The 20,091-nt window shown below is 37.2% G+C and overlaps 2 protein-coding genes across 5 annotated transcripts in view; one reads left to right on the forward strand and one right to left on the reverse strand.

Moving 5' to 3' along the window:
- The window catches only part of scml2 (Scm polycomb group protein like 2), a 22,274-nt gene extending 12,992 nt beyond the window's left edge, over nt 1-9,282 (reverse strand). Inside the window, exons 1-6 of the mRNA XM_046841078.1 lie at nt 9,224-9,282; nt 9,064-9,138; nt 8,902-8,972; nt 7,649-7,883; nt 7,389-7,477; nt 5,101-5,344 (exon numbers count right to left, since the gene is read on the reverse strand). Of these exons, the coding sequence (XP_046697034.1) occupies nt 5,101-5,344; nt 7,389-7,477; nt 7,649-7,883; nt 8,902-8,972; nt 9,064-9,138; nt 9,224-9,272 (763 nt within the window). The 5' untranslated portion in view covers nt 9,273-9,282. The remainder of the gene's footprint in view (nt 1-5,100; nt 5,345-7,388; nt 7,478-7,648; nt 7,884-8,901; nt 8,973-9,063; nt 9,139-9,223) is intronic.
- Nucleotides 9,283-14,484: 5,202 nt separating this feature from the next.
- The window catches only part of cdkl5 (cyclin-dependent kinase-like 5), a 49,506-nt gene continuing 43,899 nt past the window's right edge, over nt 14,485-20,091 (forward strand). For all 4 annotated transcript variants that reach the window (XM_046840974.1, XM_046840977.1, XM_046840976.1 and 1 more), the window contains exons 1-2: nt 14,485-14,839; nt 19,253-19,494. In XM_046840974.1, coding sequence (XP_046696930.1) covers nt 19,431-19,494 — 64 coding nt within the window. In that variant the 5' untranslated portion in view covers nt 14,485-14,839; nt 19,253-19,430. The remainder of the gene's footprint in view (nt 14,840-19,252; nt 19,495-20,091) is intronic.

Genomic DNA, 20,091 nt, shown 5'->3' on the forward strand with positions numbered 1-20,091 from the left:
CGGACTGTAAGAAACACAAAGAAATAGGGATTACACCAAGACAAAGAAAGATAGATAGTATGAGAGGACTAAGAATTTTATTTTATTTAATTTATTTATAAAAAAATGTTAAATCAACTTACAATTTTAATAGATAGATAGATAGATAGATAGATAGATAGATAGATAGATAGATAGATAGATAGATAGATAGATAGATAGATAGATAGATAGATAATGTCAAACTCTACTTGCTTTCCTTCCTTCTTTTTGTTCTTCTTGTTTGCCTCAGTCCATCAATCCATCCATCTGTCCCTGCTTTCTTCTTCCATCAATACCTTGCCTAAATTTCCTTCCTTCCTTTCTTCCTTCCTTCCTTCCTTCCTTCCTTCCTGTCTTCTATACTTTCTTCCCTCAATCTCTCCTTGCTTTCCTTCCTTCCTTCCTTCTTGCTTGCCTTCTTTCATCAATCTACCCATGTGTCCTTGCTTTCTTCTTTCATCAGTACCTTGCCTGATTTCCTTCCTTCTTTCCTTCATTCATTTTTTCTTCCTTCAATCCGTCCTTGCTTTTCTTCATCCTTCCTTCCTTCCTGTCTTCTATACTTTCTTCCCTCAATCTCTCCTTGCTTTCCTTCCTTCCTTCTTGCTTGCCTTCTTTCATCAATCTACCCATCTGTCCTTGCTTTTCATCTTAATTTTTCATTCCTTCTTGCCTGATTTTCTTCCTTCCTTCCATCATTTCTGTCTTCCATCCTTTCTTCTTGCTTTCCTTCCTTCTAACTTCCGTGAAATTACTGTTGAGAGTTAAACTTAAGAACAATAAAGATGGATTAGGACTGGAATCAACAAACAGTCTGCTACAGTGGCTGTAGTTGCCATTGACAGTTTTTGATTTTCTGTCCATCAGAAACAGTTGATAAACTCAACATTAATGGAACTATAATAAATGGACATTCTGGGTCATCCAGATGAAGATGTGTTCTCTTTTCGAATCTGGTTCCTCTCAAGGTTTCTTCCTAATACCACCTCAGAGAGTTTTTCTTGCCATCTTCACCACTGGCTACATTATTGGTAAACCTTAAGGGATAAACTTATATGGAGTGATTTATATATTTTTAAAGTGATCTTCAAAATCTATGTAATTCAGTAAAACTGCTTTGGGATGATGTTCGTTGTCAGAAGTGTTATGCAAATAAAACTGAATTGAACTTATAAAATAACTGGATTAAACTACAGAACGAGACTTTCTTTAATAAACGATCAAATTGCATTAAAACAAATTGCTTTCAACGGATCCTGCCCATCGCTGTAAATAACCAGGGAACAAATCGGCACGATTAAAACGCGCTAACGAGGTGACACCGATGACCCACATTCACACTTAAAGCCCGCTCATGCAAAATGCATTAGAAAAGCAAATTCAGACGCCCTCCCCCCTCCCACTGCATGGTGGAGATTTGGAAGTAACGGACGCCTTTAACATACAAAAAAAAGGAATTAAAAGCGCCATTGGGATCCGATATATTTCTCGATCTTGTTTTTCCAACATATTTTATGATCCTGAGTTATTAATAATAATGTCAACATGAATTCAAAATCACCAGCGTTGAATAACTCGGCAGGATAAAACCAATAAAACCCATTTGCATACTCATGCACTCAATAATGAAGATAAACGGCGACACTTTACTGTAGGTTGCAGCTCAGAAGCGGTCTAATTACAATCGTTTTGCTTATTTACAACTATGTGTTTTAGAAGAACATAGAGAATGGTTTAATGTCGAGTAAATATACACACTGGTTTCTAGTTAACCTGTTTTACAGGGTCCTCATTTCAGGATCATGATATTTGCATTGTGCTTAATCATACCATGGGGATTATTAGGGTCCAGCAGTTTAAAGTCTAAATCAGCCATTGTTGCTGAAGATAAGCACCTTGGTCAAAGGACAAACTTGAACTTATTCCCAGGTCATCGTCAATAAACATTAATCCCTAAGCTACCAGCTTTTCTGGAGACTTTGAGTATTTGGAATCAATGGTATTAATATAACATTTCAAAAGCTTGTTTATTCTGTGCTTCCTTTCTTAAATCAGTCCATCGTTTTTATCGTTAAATCAATCAAACCTTTATTACTTCCTTCCCTCCTTTCCTTCCATACTTTCTTCTTCTGTCAATTTATCCTTGCTTTCCTTCCTTTCTTTCCCTCCTTTCTTCCTTTTCCCCATCCTTTCTTCTTCCATCATTTCAGCCTTGCTTTCCTTCATTCCTTCCATTCTTCCTTCCTTTATACACGCCTTCCTTTTTCCATTATTTCTTTTTTGAACAATTCTTCCTTCCTTAATTTCCCATCAAACCATTTCTTGTTTTTTTCCCTCTTGCCAGGTTTCCTTTCCACTTTCCTTCTGTCCTTTTTTAATTCCATCAATTCATCCTTCATTCCTTTTTGCCTGAATTCCATCATCCGTTCATTTTTTCCTTTCTTCGCCGTGCAAAAACATGCTAGATTATACTGAGACTGGTTTTTGGCAAACAGAAGGTTTTCTTTGCCAAAACTATATCTGGACACCTTAAACGTACGCTATAAATAAAAACACGCAAATGCGTGCACACCCACACACCAATTTCAAACTTTTAATATTCATTATGCGTAAACAAGTGAAACAGAAACCAGAACAGAAACTGTTCCTCAATGGTGCATCCTCTTTGTCATTAATACACTTCCTTCACGGTCGGACAAGAAGTGAAGAGGAAAGAAAACGACGGGAAGTGTGTTGCAAATTGCTCGACTGATAAGAGGTCGACCAGACACACATGACCACCATCGCCATCCATCACACTCTACACGTTACGGTCAGTTCTTGTCAATTACCCCTGCTTACGCCTGAGGAAGCATTCGAGTACAGAGCGCTCCTGATTTACGTCCCACTGGGAAACACGTGAATATGCGCGGATCAGCATGGAATGTGTGTTAAGCGTAGCCTGTTACGGGTACGCCGTTAAAAAGATTTAGTGCCAAGATGTTCAGCCAATGTCTCTATTTCAGTGTATAATCTGTAGCTTTAAGAGGAATATTTTAGAATATTATACTATAATATTATTGTGTGGCTTATTTACAGACTCTGGACTTTTTAAACAAAAATTGTCTGCGTTTGTAACTAAACCTAGTCACAATGTTGATAATAGGAAGGAATGAACGGATGAAGGTAATCAGGCCAAAAGGAATGAAGGATTGATTGATGGAATTAAAAAGGACAGAAGGAATGTAGAAAGGAAACCTGGCAAGAGGGGAAAAAAAAAATGGGTTGATGGGAAAAGAAGGAAGGAAGAATTGTTCAAAAAAGGAAGGATGGAAGAAAGGGAGAGAGGGAGAATGGAAGGAATGATGAACAGCAAGGCTGAAATGACAGAAGAAGAAGAAAGGATTGGGAAAAGGAAGGAAGGGAGGAAAGAAAAAAATATATGGACACTTGAGATAAGTTTCTTGATTATTATTATTTCTTTTTTACATTTAGTCCCAATTTACTTTATAATAACAATATTCTCCATTCCTCCATTCTTCTGAGAAGATTCCACTATGTTCTGGAGGGGGCTTCTAAAGATTTGAAGATCATTCACCCACAAAGGCATTAATAAACTCAGGTACTTGATGTAGGTGATGTTATGAGGCCTGGGGTGCAGTCAGCATTCCAATCTCATCTCATAGATGTTTAATAGGGTTAATGCCAAAACTCTATAGAAAGCCATTTGAGATGTTCAACTCCAACCCATGTTAAGTATATCTTCATGAAGCTGGCTTTGTGCACAGGGGTTATTGTCATGCTGGAACAGGTTTGATTCTCCTAGTTCAAGTAAATGGACAATTTTAATGCTACCAATCCAGACATCCTGTACCATTGTGTGCCTCCAACTTGGAACAATTTGGAAAATAAGCACATATGGCTGCAAAAGTTATTTGTCCCAATAACCTTTTCCATATAGTGTAAATAGAAAAATGTAATGAAGAACAGGAGATGTTTGGCAAAAAGAAAGATTGAAATGCAGTCTATCATTCTAGCGTCCAATTCTGACATTTCTAGTTCGTAGTGTGGATTTAAAAACCCATAAAAAGTCATGGGTGCCACCAGTGTGAACACGATGTACGAGTATAAGATTTGCTCAGTAAAATTGCATTTATACATAAGCGTCTTGTAGCTGTTAATACCGTATAAAGAATGAAGTAATAAAATGGTTTTTTTTTTTCCTCAAGCAAAACCACTTGAACACACATTATAGGAAAATCACAAGTTTGTGTACACAAACATCCGAGCAGGACTTAAAGCTAGCATATGACCTAACGTTCAAAGTGTGCAGCAAGTGCTGGTTAGGCTGCGAACGCGAGTTCGAAAACGAAAGGGAGAGATCCACGTATGACCGATTCACACCTTTTTCTTCTAGCTCAAGGTCACAGATGCACGTAGGTGGAGGCTGCTTAAAGCGTCAGCATATGAATATTCAGTTATTCATATTAAAGCATACTGTATTATTCTGTAATTACGGTACTATGAATTTCAATCAGTGGCTCAGGCAGTGAAACCAAATGGAATAGAATTTGCTGTTAAGGGTGTGCATTTAAACCACCTAATAGTTTAAAAGGTTAATTTGCCTTATGATGTAAAGGTCTGACTTTAAATAAAACTATGCATGTATACATTTAAAACTATTTTTAGCATTTGCATTAAAGAAAAAACTGGTACCATGGACAAAATGCTGTGGTATAAAAGGAAGAAAGGCTTTTCCTTTCTATATCTCTACAAGTAAAGGTACAAATTTTAAGCTTAAAATATATGCTTTATTATATACACAATGGATATTAAAGCTAGGACAACATGCCAATGAAGGTACACTTTATAGACAAAAGTTTTTGGACAGCTGAGCGGCAAATAAATGTCCAGAGTAATTGAAACATGGTGTTTGAATATCGCAATAGAGGACACATCGCTTGTCTTTAGAAAATTCTTATTCAATCTACCAACGAAAACGTTTGTTTCTAACAATAACCCAATTTAAATGCAAGATTTAGGCTCCAACCTATAAAAAGAAATCTTTTGCGCCATCTAGGGGAAATCCCATGTACTCACAGTTTGTACCAGGTGGCTGGAGGCTGTGGTTGGTCAGATGACACCAGCCGATGGGGAAGATGTCCCTGGAGTAGTTTTTGCACCAGTAGTCGAAGGCTCCACGCCAGCCGTCAAACGTGACGAAAACATCGTCCCCGAGCACCTGTCCGATGGTGGCAGGGCAGATCAGACACGGGTTCTTCCGGTCCACTGCTTCCAACTTCATGCCCACTTTGAAGTGGTTTTGCAGTGGCTTGAGCGGCTCCTAAAAAAAAAAAATGTATATATATATATATATATATATATATATATATATATATATATATATATATATATATATATATAATTCGGTGATTTAGTAATAATTGATCTAACAGCATCAGGAAACTCCAAAAACACCTAAAACTCCAGCTTGTTTTTACTTTGCTCCGATTTTCTTGCTGAGCATAATGGTGGGTTTTCCATATTTTGGCGGTCCAAAGTGACAAAAATTCACATTTACTTGCATTGATTAATTCTGCTTGCTATAACCAAGTCAAACTAGTCTAGCACACACATTTACATTTATGGCATCTGGCCCTTGATGCCCTTATCTGAAAAAACGTATAACTGAGGAGTTGAGGGTTAAGGGCCTTGCTCAAGGGCCCAACGAGGGCAGCGTGATGTTGCTGGGAGTTTAACTTGTGACCTTCTGATCCAGAGTCTTAATGTCACACACTCCATCTATTTGTGTCCCTTATTTGTCATCTGTCTGTCTGTCTGTCAGTCTGTCTGTCTGTCTGTCTGTCTGTCTGCCACCCCGACTTTTCCGGCCATAAGTTGTTCTTCCCCAAAGTTGAAGGCACACAATTGTACGAGATGTCTTTGGATGCAGAATGAACAAGAAGGCCCATCACTGGAGCTTCATGAACCCATGGTTTGCATACAGTAGATTGGAGCTGAAGATCTCACAACCCTATTGAACATGATCAAACATCAGTACCTGACTTTACTAACCCCCTTGTGGCTGAACAAGCACAAATCTCCACAAGCACACTATAAAACCTAGTGGAACACCTTCCCAGGAGAGTGGAGATTCTGATAAAAGCAAATGGAGACTAAATGTGGAACAGGATGTTCAAAAATCTTCTATGAATCTTATGGTAATTTCTAATTACCCACGGAGAAACCTGTAGCCTAATAAAGGATGTTGAGCATTTCATTGTAAATGTATCAAATGTACTTCATACAGTCTTAAAGTACGCGGCAAAAATCGTCACTATTAAGCCCAAATACATTACAAAACCATAAATGTTGGCTGTATTTTTGGTTCAAGCAACCAGCTGCTTGAGTCTAAAGCAGAACACACATGTCTGGACTTGTTCTTGGTGGTGGCAGGTGGCTAAATAAGGCTTATTGCTTAGAATGCATTCTCTAATTATTGCCTTTTTCACATTAATGTTAATGATTTATATCAATTGCCACATTTTGTCCAGAATATAATAACCACAGTTTTACAGTGATTTTGGTATTACCATTAAATTATAGAATTACAGGCAAAATTTTTAGCCCATTCACACACTAATTCCAATCTATTAATTTTGATTCTGTCTTTAATAAAGGATTGAAACAGTATGCATAAAATTGTTAAAAAAATAATATAAATAAAACAGGAATCATTTTGTTAACATCCAAGCATCATTTCTGAACATAAACTAATGGTTTTCAGACTGCAAGCAGGGTAGAAAATAAAAAAATAATCAAACAAAAAAATATATAATAATCATTTTTTTCAATCTTTTAGGATATCAGGGCTTTGCTGCCATTGTCCACCAGATGGCTCTACCACTCCAAAGTTTCTTGTGTTCTTTGCGTTCTGTTTTTTCCCCTATGACTGTGTTTACAGTTGTACGATTTTTAACATTTTAAAATATCCCTGTTTGCATTTTTCCAAGGACCTTGTGTGTGAACCTTTTTTCCCCCTTATTCTTGGACTGTAATTAAAAAAAAAAAAAAAAACAGATTTAAACCATCTTGTCACACAATCCTGTGGCTAACTATGAGACTCTCATGCCATTGACCCTGGTGCTAACAATGTCAAAATTTCATAACGACTGAGAAACAACTACAAAGTTGTGTCAATTTATTATAATGCCCTCAAGATTTAATCTTGGACAACATAATAAAAAGTCGTAAATTGGCACTCTATAGGTGTGGACATTATGAATGAACGGGTTACAGTAATATATCCTGAACAAATACTGAGTTGCTTCAGGTGCTATAAGGAATAAAGTGGAACAAAAACTGATGCCAGCATATTTTACACCCACCTTTTTAAATGCAGAAGCTGGTGCTATCTCTGCTCCACTTAACGTTCTTAATAGGAACATGGGCCATGATGATGCGTTCATTCGGAAACCTACAAAGAAGCACAACATCCACATAATGACAGAAAAATTACTTTTAGTTCCAAGTCCCTATCCTTATGTGTCTTCACAAAAGATTGACACTGACTCTTTACAAAAGACCTCACCATGTCAGTGAGTAAATATGCTTTTGGTCCTTGTGTCAGACGTTACTGGAATCTTACCTAGCGGTGGTTGTAACATGTCTCCACTCTTCTCGCACGTGCCGACTGGCTGAATATCAGAACAGTCGACCAGCCGCCAGAAGTCGTTGGTGCTGTCGCTGCCGTCCAACCGCAGCCGCAGACGTGCTCCCATTAGGCCCATCACCGTGGCGATGCACACAGAGGTGGAGTTGCGAGGATCGTACGTTTCCAGTTTCATACCCACTTTGAAGACGTTTGTGGGAGGAATCCTGGACTGAAGACAATACCAGTTTAACTCATTTAAGGCTAAACCAGAGTCTAGAAAACCTGACTGCAAGTCTAATGACAAAAAGGGTACTAAACTGTACCATAGTACATTGTCACTAGGTTGGTACCCTCAAACAAACCGATAGACAAAAAAATGGGCCAGGCCTAAAATGACAATATATTAAGCTTTTAATAGCCTTCGCAACAAATCATTGTTTAAGAATTAAGTAAGAGATAGCAAGATATTGTAGATCTTTACCTACTCTTTCAATCCTGCATCAGTCCCTTGATCAGCCATAATGGACACCTTATATGGGCAAGATCTTGTGGACACCTCACCAAAAGAGCCTATTTGCTCTTCGAACATTCAATTCAATTCCAACTACACATTTAGTTTCCAGTCTTGCTGTTGTAATAACCTCTACTCTTCCACAGGAGGGTGGTGGACAGGAGGGGGGGGTCTCAGGAGTGCTTTAATTCCTGCTCATTGTTGGGGAAATGGTAGTTCAGTGGTTAAGGCTCTGGGTTACCTATTGGAAGGTCAGGGGTTCAAGCCCTCGTATCACCAAGCTGCCATTTTAGCACCCAAGAGCAAGGCCCTTAACTCTATGTGCTCCAGGGGTGCTGTAACATGGCTGACCCCAGCTTGGTACGATTTCTTACTTTTAGTGACCTTTAGTTCACACCTTTACAGTTTACACTCTAATAAACTTACTTTCCGCTTCTCCCATTAGGGGTCGCCACAGCGGATCATCCGCATGTTTGATTTGGCACATGTTTTTATGCTGGATGCCCTTCCTAACGCAACCCTCCCCATTTATCCGGGCTTGGGACTGGCACTAAGAGTAGCTGGGGTAATAAACCTATAATCTTACATTTTTCTTTATAGATATTGTAGATCGAAAATGCCAGGTGAAAGATATTAATACCAAGCAAAGTATGAAAAAAAGGTAAAATTTAGCATGCTTTTCTGGATTTGTTGCCAAACTAAATCTGCTGCATTTTCTAGCAGCTGGATCTCATACCTGTCTGAAACAGCTGGGCGGTGCTGGCGTAGATAAAGTCTCCTTTAAATATTCTTCCCAGTTGAATGACTCTGTGGAACACCCCAAAGGGCGTAATAAGCTTTCGGTTATTACAGGTTTACAGTCATTTGTTTGGTCAAAGTGAAAAATACCAGACTGTACCACTGTGGGTAGTTTGTAGGGGAGTGGGTACATCACTGCCAGCCCTTGATTTCTCTTGTTTACCCTCTTTTTTGTCTGTGAAAGAAACCAAATTCAGGTTAAAAGCCAGAGTTTTAGTAAGGATTACATTAGACTGTATAATCGCAAGGATTAAGCGTACCTTTCTGATGCGTTTTACCCATAATGTCCTCAAGCACCTTGGCAAACATTGGAGTCTGGAAATACCACAGCAACTACATGTAAATTCTAATAAAGAGAGAAAAAGAGTGTGGGAGTTCATACGGTTATTAATGAATGATCATTTATGCTGACTCTCAACTACAAAAATATTTAAAGCCAAAACATATCGGCCAAAAAAAATGGAAACTTTTAAGACTACCTGTTTATGGTCAGTTAAAGCTGTGGAACCTGGTGTTCGTGAGCAATTCATAAATTTGGTCAACATCTGAGATCTTTATAGATTCAATACCTTTAAATGTTCATTGACAGAGAAACAGCATATGTAGAATGTTATATTGAGTATTGATTAAGAGGTTGTATAACCTTCAAGTCCAATGTCCAAAATCTTTATGAAGTGAGACCTTACTGGCACTCGTATGTCTCTAGATGACTTAGGATCCTTGCAGGGTCGACATCTTTTCTTGGAAGGTCCGAAATCTTCATGAGGGGGCACACAGCTGGAGTTATCCTCTTTGGCATTCACACACTGACCCAGAGTCCATAGCAGAATAACCAGGATTATTTTGCTCTTCTTGAACTTAAAACAGAATCCATTTCTCTTTGCAACAGAAGTGTCACTAAATCACAAGCCAAACATGAGATTTTTTTCTTTTTTCATTTCTGTCCTGTGCTCAGTCCGAAGCAAAGTGTACACGTAAAGATCTCCAGATGGCTTCACGGATCAAAGCATTTGCTCTCGCAAGTCGGTGATAATTCACAACGAGAATTGGCTACAGCTGAGATAGCGTGCAAGCTGACAAGGAATCAGGAGATGTCTTCATGTCATTCCTACATTACTCGCATAAAAGTAGTTTGCAGAAAAAATGCATGTTGAATGTGGATTTGGAAATGTACAAAATGTAAAAATTTTGAACTTCTTCATGGAGAAAACCTTTGTATTTATAAGCTTTTACAGCCTGAAAGACAAGCTGGTTCTTGTCATTGCTTATGATATACATTATATGGACAAATGCGTGTGGATTGGTATGTAGTTTATGAACATCCCATTCCACATTTGGTCCCCATATGCTGTTATAATAATCTTCACTCTTCTGGGAAAATGTTCCACTTGGTTTTTAAGTGTGTTCATTCAGTCACAAGGGTATAAGTAAAGTCACGTACTGATGTAGGCTGAGAAAAGTACAGTCAGATTTCCAATGCATCTCTATGATGTTTAATAGGTTGAAGTCGGCACTCTATAGCAGGCAACTCAAGATGTTCCACTGTCATGCTGGAACAGTTTTGGTCTCCTGGTTTAACTGATGGGAAGATTTAATGCACAGCCACCTCCAAAGACATCCTATACACACATTTACACCAGCACCTGAACACTTTATTGAGAATCACATTGGGACACTTTAATCTGTACTTCTGTCAATATCCATCATATTGTGAGTGTATAAATATATAAAAAATTCTGAACCATATTTTTATACTTTATTGTTAGACTTATACTTTTAATATACTTTTAATATATTGTATTTCTATTTTTAATTTCACTACATGTCGTACTTGACAAATACAATTCAAATTTTAATACAACTGTGTGCCTCCAACTTTGGGGTAACAGTTTGGAGAAGAACCACATGTGGATGGAAAGAAAATCAGGCTGCACAATACATTTGTCCATATACAGTAGTAGCTATAAAGAGCTGTAGCTTTTCTTGCCTTGTTTTAATGAGACAACACCAAAATCTCTATTTCAAATGCAGAACATTTCACCATGACCATTTCTAGAACAGTCTTGGATCACCTTTTAATGGCCACATTTTCAACAAGCAACTAATACAAAAGCAATTTTTTAGAGCATTATTGAGTGGATTGACACACTTGTGATTTTACCGGATACATTCACAATTCTTTTCCAAGCATACTCATATCTTTTAGTGGACACTAAACACTTTGGGAGAATGTCTCAAAAAAATTTTTAGAAGTCGCAAATAGATTTTCAAGAAGTCGCATAATATTTGCGTAATAGTTTCCATAATTGTCAGAGCTCCTGTTGTAGAACATCAACAACAGTGTTTGTAGCAAAATAAGAAATGTTTGTGCCCCTGAAATTTCACACTGATAAATACAAGACCAGATTTCTAATAATAATAATTGTTTGACTTGACTAAATCAAGTCAAACCTATAAAACCGAGAATTTATTTAATATCAAAAAGACCACCTAAGAAATATTGAAGTGTTTTGGAAATTGTAGTAAAATGAATCCACATGAATAAAAAAAAAAAACAAGAACCAATATTGCTGATGAAAATAAAGCTTTAAAAAACTGGCAATTAATCTTCTTATCTGTCATTATTTTATTTAAATTTCTAATATATATCTGAGATCATTACATTTTATATATATATATATAGTACTGAATATCCTGAATAATCCTGAAATTGTGTGAAGTTCTTTCACGTACAACATAATCGTTCCTCCACTTAGTGCCAGTTTATGTATAGGAAATAGAAATCTGGAAAAGCGAGACGATAAGGAGTGGAATCAGTTGTTAAACTGATTTAACTGACGCTTCATTCAACTCGGAGAAAGAACTCATTCGTGCAAGACATTACATTTTGAAGTCTACCCAAGTCCAAATCTTCTACATAATTCCTCAATTCTACAAATATAAATAAAGAAGAAAAATAGAAGAATCGTACCATATTTCATGCCATTCCACCCAATGAGAACCTTTTAAAACCTCTCCACATTCGTCTTCACACGAGCAGAACGAACTTAAGTCTTGAAATGACGAACCCAGGTGATGCGGAGGAAGAAAAGCCCACAGACGGAAATCACTAATCTATTCCTGCTGGAGAAACAGAGATGAACCTCTAGCCAAGGTTTCCATTCCCAAGCTCTCACCTTCTGTCGTCTCGGCTCCTCACCCCACACACTCACTCACACTCCTGCTGTCCCTTGGTTTCCACACCAGATCCCATTCACTCAGCTGTCATAAAGATTCCAAACTGCCATAAAAAGGCAATTGAGCGGTGGGTGTGCAGGAGGCATCTCCTTACTCCTCCTGTTAACAGACGACGCATACGTTTCGTTGGCCTTCTCTCCATTCAAAGACCCCCCTCCTTCCATTGCCAACCCACAGGAAGCTTTCCTTTTACACACAGTCAATTTACAGCAGGGACGGGGGTTGGGGGGTGCAAAAAGCAAACCGAACACTTCATGAAGGATGCAAAGACAAATGCATGAAGGTTTCCTACTAATGAATCAATGAATGATCAAAAAGACCTATAAGGAAATATTGAAGTGATTTGGAAAATTAAGTGAATTCACATTGAATTCAACACCAATAACCAATTCTGATGAGAATTTCGAGTTTGTCAAGCTGTCATTCAAGCTACATGTAGCTACTTTGGACAATCGAAAATATAAAACATTCTGGGTTGTTTTAATTGTTAACCTTCGACTGATACGGTAGCTAAATATACTGTTATTAGCATCAACTTCATCAATAAATAAATAAATGCATACATACATACTTACATACATACAGAAATACATACATACATACATACATACATACATACATACATAATACACAGAACTAAATACATGAGTACATGTAAAGCCTTTACATTTCAGGTAGTGTTACCACTCAAATCCAAACATGATAAATGCATTAAAAGTGAAACACTTGTTTTACCAAATTGCACCAAAAATGATCATCTTGAATCTTTCATGTCTATAGAGTCAGGTCTAGAAGTAAATCAGGCCTAGTCTCACTTTTTTATACACCATTCTGTGTGTACATCTAATGTCCACTAGTGGTGCTGTTGCGCATATTAACGTAAAAAAAAGAAAGAAATACTGTATACAGTACACAGCTGTTCAGAGTACAACTTTATACTGTAATATATATTATGTATAATTTCAGAAACATACACGTGTGTGTGTGTGTGTGTGTGTGTGTGTGTGTGTATAGTGCCAATGTGTATGTGTGCTAACAGTACTATACTTAATTAATTATTTAATGTAATTATTGAATTATTTATTTTAGTCATTTTCCCGGAATATATCGTCTTGATTAAGATAAATTTGTAAAAGTATTTTTTTAGGTAAATGTGGATATTGGATGATTTTCTTTGCAACATTGCTGTAACAAAGATTCAAATGTACATAATCCATGACTCAAAAGTTTGTATAATATATTTAATTTTGTAGATTACTGACACATCTTATTGTAGCAGAACTTGTGTTGTGTAGTAAGAATATTACATTTAGGGTGTTCTAGGTAACTGAAAGTATTTTTATTCCACGTCAAAACATCTCCAGGATCTGATGGTATCCGACCTCTGTTAGATAAAAATGGAAGCATTAGTTTTAGTAAATGTTTTCTATCTGACCACAAGGTGGTGCTATAAACTAGCTTTCTGGTTTAGTAATTCCGCGGTGTTTCTTCTGCTTGTCCTCCACTGGAATCATTTTTATAGGTTTATTAGTGTTGGAACACTTTGGCCAATTGCTTTGATACATTTTTATTTTAGGATCTAAGTGGATCTACTTTACTTTGGCTAGGGTATATATTATGTATAATCTGTATTAATCTTCATCATCATCATCATCATCATCATTATCATTATCATTATTATTTTATTAATATTATTATGGCAAATCATGGCTTGATAATGTAATTAAATTTTATACATATAGAGTGTCCTAAATTGCTGTTTGTTTCCTATATAGGCGCACTACATAGGGAAAACCATATTCCTTTCTGCCCCTATGTAGTGTACTTATACGTGCAATCAGTTAAGGAGTCGGAATAGTGTTTTTTGTTTGTTTGTTTGTTTGTTTGTTTGTTTTTCTTTTTTTTGTATTTAGGCGGAATTTGCGTCTGATTAAAAAATATAAAGAAAAAAGATATAATAATAGTATAAAATATAAAAAAAAACTAATACATTAACTCAAATTGTTATAATATTGATCATTTTTAATGAGGAAAAAATCTCAGTTTAAAAAAATATATAAAATCTAGAAAAAATAATTTTAAATGAATACTGATTGTTAAAATAATATTATTAATTAGAAAATGTAGTTCGGAATAATATTAAGAATATAAATATAATAAGAATATACAATAAAATATATCATTTGAAAATAGTGAATTGTTCAAATATTAATTTAAGAAATAATATTTTTAAATAATAATAAGAAAAAGACAAAGAGGAATAGAGAAAAAAAAAAGATGGGCTGATAGGTAAAAATAAATAATAACAAAAATAATAACAGTATAAAAATGTCCTCAGCGTGAAGATGTCCCGCCCCCTTTAGAAGGACGTGGTCACGGGCGGTGTTGTGATTGGTCCGAGAGCGCGTCTCTCAAAGCAACAGAGCTTCTCCTGTATCGCGTTGGGTTGCTTGTCAGTGGAGTGGAATGGAGGTGGATTGGATTGCAGCTGTAACGATGGGCTCCTCTTGCAGGTAAAAAAAAAGGAAGGAAGGAAAGAAGGAAAGAGAGAAGAATAGTAAAAAGAAAAGCAGAAAATAATGATAATGCAAACCAGCGCCCGTGAGCGAGGAGTCCGCGCGCGCCCGTCGTCCTCCCGAGTAAGTGTGATGTCATACTATTATATTTGATTGATCTTTGCCGATTGCTGTCGCACCCGCTTCTCGTCCAGGTTCGCATATAGAAGGCATAAGGGATGATGCTGGGGAGACCATAATACACATAGCTGTGGCGCTCCCTCCCACACACTTACACACACACACACACACACACACACACACACACACACACGGTACTATGCGTTTAGCTGCAATAACCTGTCATGCGAATCCAGGCTGCAGTATCACATCAGATCTGTGTATTACACTATATGCATGCTTGTGCACTCTATCGTTGTGCACGCGCATCCGTTATCATCATATCAACATCCTCCTCCTCACCTCATCATCATCCTTATAATCATCATCATCATCATCAGTTGAGAGGCATTGATGCACATCACACAAGGGTAGAACTTAAATTCACTCACTGACTGTCCACTGCATGCATCCAGCAACACACACACACACACACACACACACACACACACACACACACACACACACAAAATGCAGATGCACCCCCCTCTTGCCACCCCCATGCATTAAATGCATTCTTTGGTGCACAGAAAAACGACATCATCTCATCTTAAGGGTCTTGAAGGTGCTTTGAAGGGCTTTTCCGAGCCGAGCCGAGATTAACGTCAGACGCCAGAGCCTGTAAACATCAGTCCGAGCCTGGACTCTGAAGATGCGGTGTCTCGGAGGCAGCAAGTGTTCGCTTTCTGAACCTGATCGGCATGAAGTGTAGTCGTTCACCTGCTCCCTGTGTTGCATTCATCCGTCATTCTGGCCACGTTCCTGCGTTCGACACAAGGTGTGTGGCCTTGTAACGATCACACCACCGAGCCAACGCTCTGGATAACGGGCCGTGTTTTCTGCACGATAACCTAACACTTGTGCAGTGGAATGACGGGCTTAGGATCATTTTTTTGTATTAGCCTCTATGGACTGGTTACCCTTTGTTCATAGTGTGTGTGTGTGTGTGTTCATGGTGCATGGTCCCATCTATTGCTTTGGTCCTAGTGTTCCTGAGGTTCTCCGGGTCCTTCTCCATTCTCATCCTTCACCACCCTTTCCCTAAAAATGAATGAATGATTTAAACATATACCGTATGGCCATGTTTTCATGGTACATGGACATCCTGCAGTTATTCCATAATCTCGTCATGATCTCGATGCATACTGTAGACTCCTGTTGCCACTATGAACACTCGCTCCTTGGGATCATCTGCAGGACTGTCATTCACAACCTGCTCGTATTTTAACATCCTTTCCTTCCCACACACTTGATGAAATATAGCTGTAAGAAAAGAAATATATAATCGTATATAATAATATATAATCGTACTATCTGGTGTCAAGTTTCCTTTTGAGTCAGGGTTCCCCCTCAAGGTTTCTTCCTTACGTTGTCTCAGGTATATTTTTCGCCTCTCATTTCCCTCTTTAGGGATCTGCATCTGAATATCTGCAAAGCTGCTTTGTGACAATGTCTATTGTTGAAAGGACTTTACAAATAGAACAGAAACGGCCCCAGGCTCTACCTGTTTTCCATTTTCTTTACGGGGTTTTCTCCAGGTTCTCCGGTTTCCTCCCGTCTTCCAAGAACATGCTGGTAGATAGATTTGTAACTCATAATAAAAAAAAAAAGTGTGTGTACAATGAGATGGGGTTCGATCTCAGCTGTATTCTCTGCCATGTACACAATGTTCTCGGGATCCGTTGTGACCCTGACCAGGATAAAGCGCTTACAATAGATGGAATTTTAAAAACGTCTCCTAACTAAAACTATTCACTTTTATTGTGTCATCGGTTTACAAGCAAAGTTTGTACCACTATTACTACTACTAATACTAGTACTACTGCCACTACTATTACTATTGATACTATCTGTGGTACCGCAAGGTTTTTTTAATACTAGTACTAACACAACTACTTGTGCTACTGCTATTTCCAGTAGTACACATTTATACTAATATTACTGTTGCTAGAAGTGTGAGTACTTTTGCTATTACTTGTGGTTCCACAGCATTCTACTAATACTAGTACTAATATGACTACTAGTACTACAGCTACTATTTGTAATACCGCTACTGCTATTTCTACTAATAAATTGATGTATATATTAATATATATATATGGTTTGGTATATCCAAAACGGTTCTATCAGTTATTTTGTAAACCCAAACAAACAGTTACTGTTTACATGTCACATGACCTGTATTTATAGTCAAATTGGAAAGCCTAGCTCAAACATACTAACTGCTACATGACCGAAAATTGTTCGTTTTATGCGTACTACAGTATTTTTTTCTCAATGTTCTAATGCGATGATAGTTGTTTCTACCGATCATTTCAAACGAGGAGCAATATGATTTCAGAAGGATGAATTCACATAGGACTAAAATCACAGAGATACTCTGATAATGTTTAGTCCACCTTTCATTATTTGTAGAAAATTTTCAGCGCTGTGATTCGTTCTAAGGACATTTAATAGATTTAGAGAATTTAAGTCATCACGCTATTGTAAGTAATTGCATTTTGAACATTGCCGTATAGTCAATATAATCTAAACAAGCAAACAAAACCAACGTAACACTTGAAGGATATACGCTATTTTATTTTATTTCAGTAATCGAGGATTCTACCGATAATTCCAATGATTAATCGAGTAATCGGATAAAAAGTGCTTTTTGTTTATTAAAGAGCAACACTCAATATACAAGAGAAAATAAGACGGGTCTCTTACAATGAACAAGTCATTTGTTTCCTTTTTTTAGAAAAAAAATAATTTTTATTGCTAAAATTAAACCAATTTAATTGCCATATTCCATCAAAATGTAAATACAAATATAAACATTAAAAAATGTAATTAAAGTACATTTCAGATTACTAAAAATTATTACTGTATTTGTCGGACTATAAGCCGCTACTTTTTTCCCACGTTTTGATCCCCGCGGCTTAAACAACGAAGCAGCTTATTTATGAATTTTTCCCGGTTTCACAAACTTCAAGCCAAAAAAACTGGGCCCCATCACATTAAACCAATGAAATTTCCGAACGGAAACAAAAAAACGCACCTCACCTGTGTTCTGAGCTGCACGGCATCGGGAGAAAAAAAGTTTTTTTTTAACGCACGACGATGCCAAAAAAAAAACTCCCGAGAGAAATAGTTGTGAAAGGAAGGAGGAAGACAGTGAACAATGACTTTCTTGGTCGGCTACTGTTTAGATACAAGCCGTTGTAGTGCGTTGAGTCTGGGTGAAGGGAGAGCTCGCTAACTCCAGTTGCAACAGAAATCATATAAGCACAGACAGGTTTCCAAAACTCGTGCTTTTTTATTTTTCTTGGCAACAGCGTTACGGGTTAGTTAAAGAAACTTAGAAATGAGCATCAGAAAATAATAAGGACATATTCCTCGGTCTTGCACACATGCAGTAATAGCGGAAAAATGCGGCGGCAGGCTATCCCAAAATACCGCTATCCTTCTAAAGGAAGTGCAAAATATTTCACACGTTACACCGTGTAACAGACACTGTCTTTCGTTAAAGCCTGTGTAAAGTTCATTAGTTTCAGTGTAGACTGCGGCTTATAGACAGGTGCGGCTTATTTATGTTTAAAATAAAAATCTTTGTAAAATTCTGTGGGTGCGGCTTATATTTGTGTGCGCTTTATTGTCCGGAAATTACGGTAGTTTAAATTGATCCTAAACTTTGGAAACTTTCTGTTTCTTTCTTTGGCCTGAATCCTATGGAAGCCTGTTTCCGCGACATAAAAAAAAAAGTTAGCAAGAACTTAGAAGAACGTTAAAAGTTAAAGCCTTGTTGATGTCAGATGATGTTATTCCTTGTTGATCTGGTGGGGACTTCGTAATGGATGGTTCGGATGGTCCGATTTCTTTGAATGTTTTCAGCGAAGGCGTGTCCACATGGCCACAAGGTTGGCCTTTATGTCAACGTCTGACTGAAATTGTCTGTGATAAAATCAATCAGTGTATATATTTTTTTTATTATTTGCTCATTCACTTTTCTAGTTGTTTTCCTTTTTTTATACCGCAGCAATTTGCTAACAATAAAAATGTTTGTAATTTATTTCAAAAAAGACACGTCACATTTTTTTTCTCTTTTGGTGTAGTTGTGAAACATTTATGAAAAAAGACTCCGATTTCGCAATAATGTTTTGAACAAGTGCTTTAATGTAAAATGTGATTTGCTTGTTTTTCATCTAGAACAATGTTAAGAGCTGCTCTTATAGAAAAGAACGAACACCTCATTTGATTGACCTTCAGATCAGTTTAACACATTTGACAATTTGAGTGTATTTTCTGTGCTACAAACAAAAGACCTTCCATCTAACAAGTTTTTAATTATTTATTTTTTTCCTGTTTTTGTGTTTTGTGTGTCCGTGTTTGTTCCAGTGAGTTTGTGTTAGGAATATGGAATCACTTTCGGGTCTCGAAGGGAACAGGGTTTTGGCTCTGATGATCCGATCGAGTGCTGCGTGGTGCTGTGTGTCCTGACCACCCTTTTGCTGTGGACTCACACATACCAGCACACACACACACACACATATCTCTTCCACTGCCTTTTGACTTCATGAAGATTCGTCCCATTGGTGATGTGATGAATAAATTTGAGGTCCTTGGGATTGTAGGAGAAGGTGAGTGCAAAGCGTACGTCACATCCTTCAATGCCGGCAAATGAAAACGCAGTTTTTTTTTTTGCCGATTTACAAAATGATCCGTTTGAAACATTGTACAGATGGTCCCCGAGTTTCAGTGGTTTGACGTAACTATTTTACCATATTACGATGAGGATAAAATAGCTTTTGTTAGGAATAAATTAAAATGTAAGATTTAAATAAGATTACAATATTTATATTTTGCGTTTCGCATCCTCCTCTTGGCCTGCTGCCATATACATATATACAGTATATTTAATACGGTACTGTACTGTAAATTGCACTGTTTTGCTAAATTATGTACTGTAATTAGTTAAATTATAAAAAGATTACAGTATACTACCCCATACTGACCATTCTTTAAGACTCCTGGGTAGGTTAGGCCATGTCTCGACTTATGAAAAGTTACGATTGGGATATTGGAACGCATCTTCACCGTAAATCCGGGACCACCTGTACATATGATGAAGGTTCAAGTAATGAAAACAGTTGATAAAGCATTAAAAATTGTCTTTAATTTGCCTAAACATAATGAGAATGAGCTAATTTGATACTTGCCCATCAGCTAATTCATTT

The sequence above is a fragment of the Silurus meridionalis genome, chromosome 26, assembly GCF_014805685.1.
Source record: "Silurus meridionalis isolate SWU-2019-XX chromosome 26, ASM1480568v1, whole genome shotgun sequence".
NCBI classification, from domain to species: Eukaryota; Metazoa; Chordata; class Actinopteri; order Siluriformes; family Siluridae; genus Silurus; species Silurus meridionalis.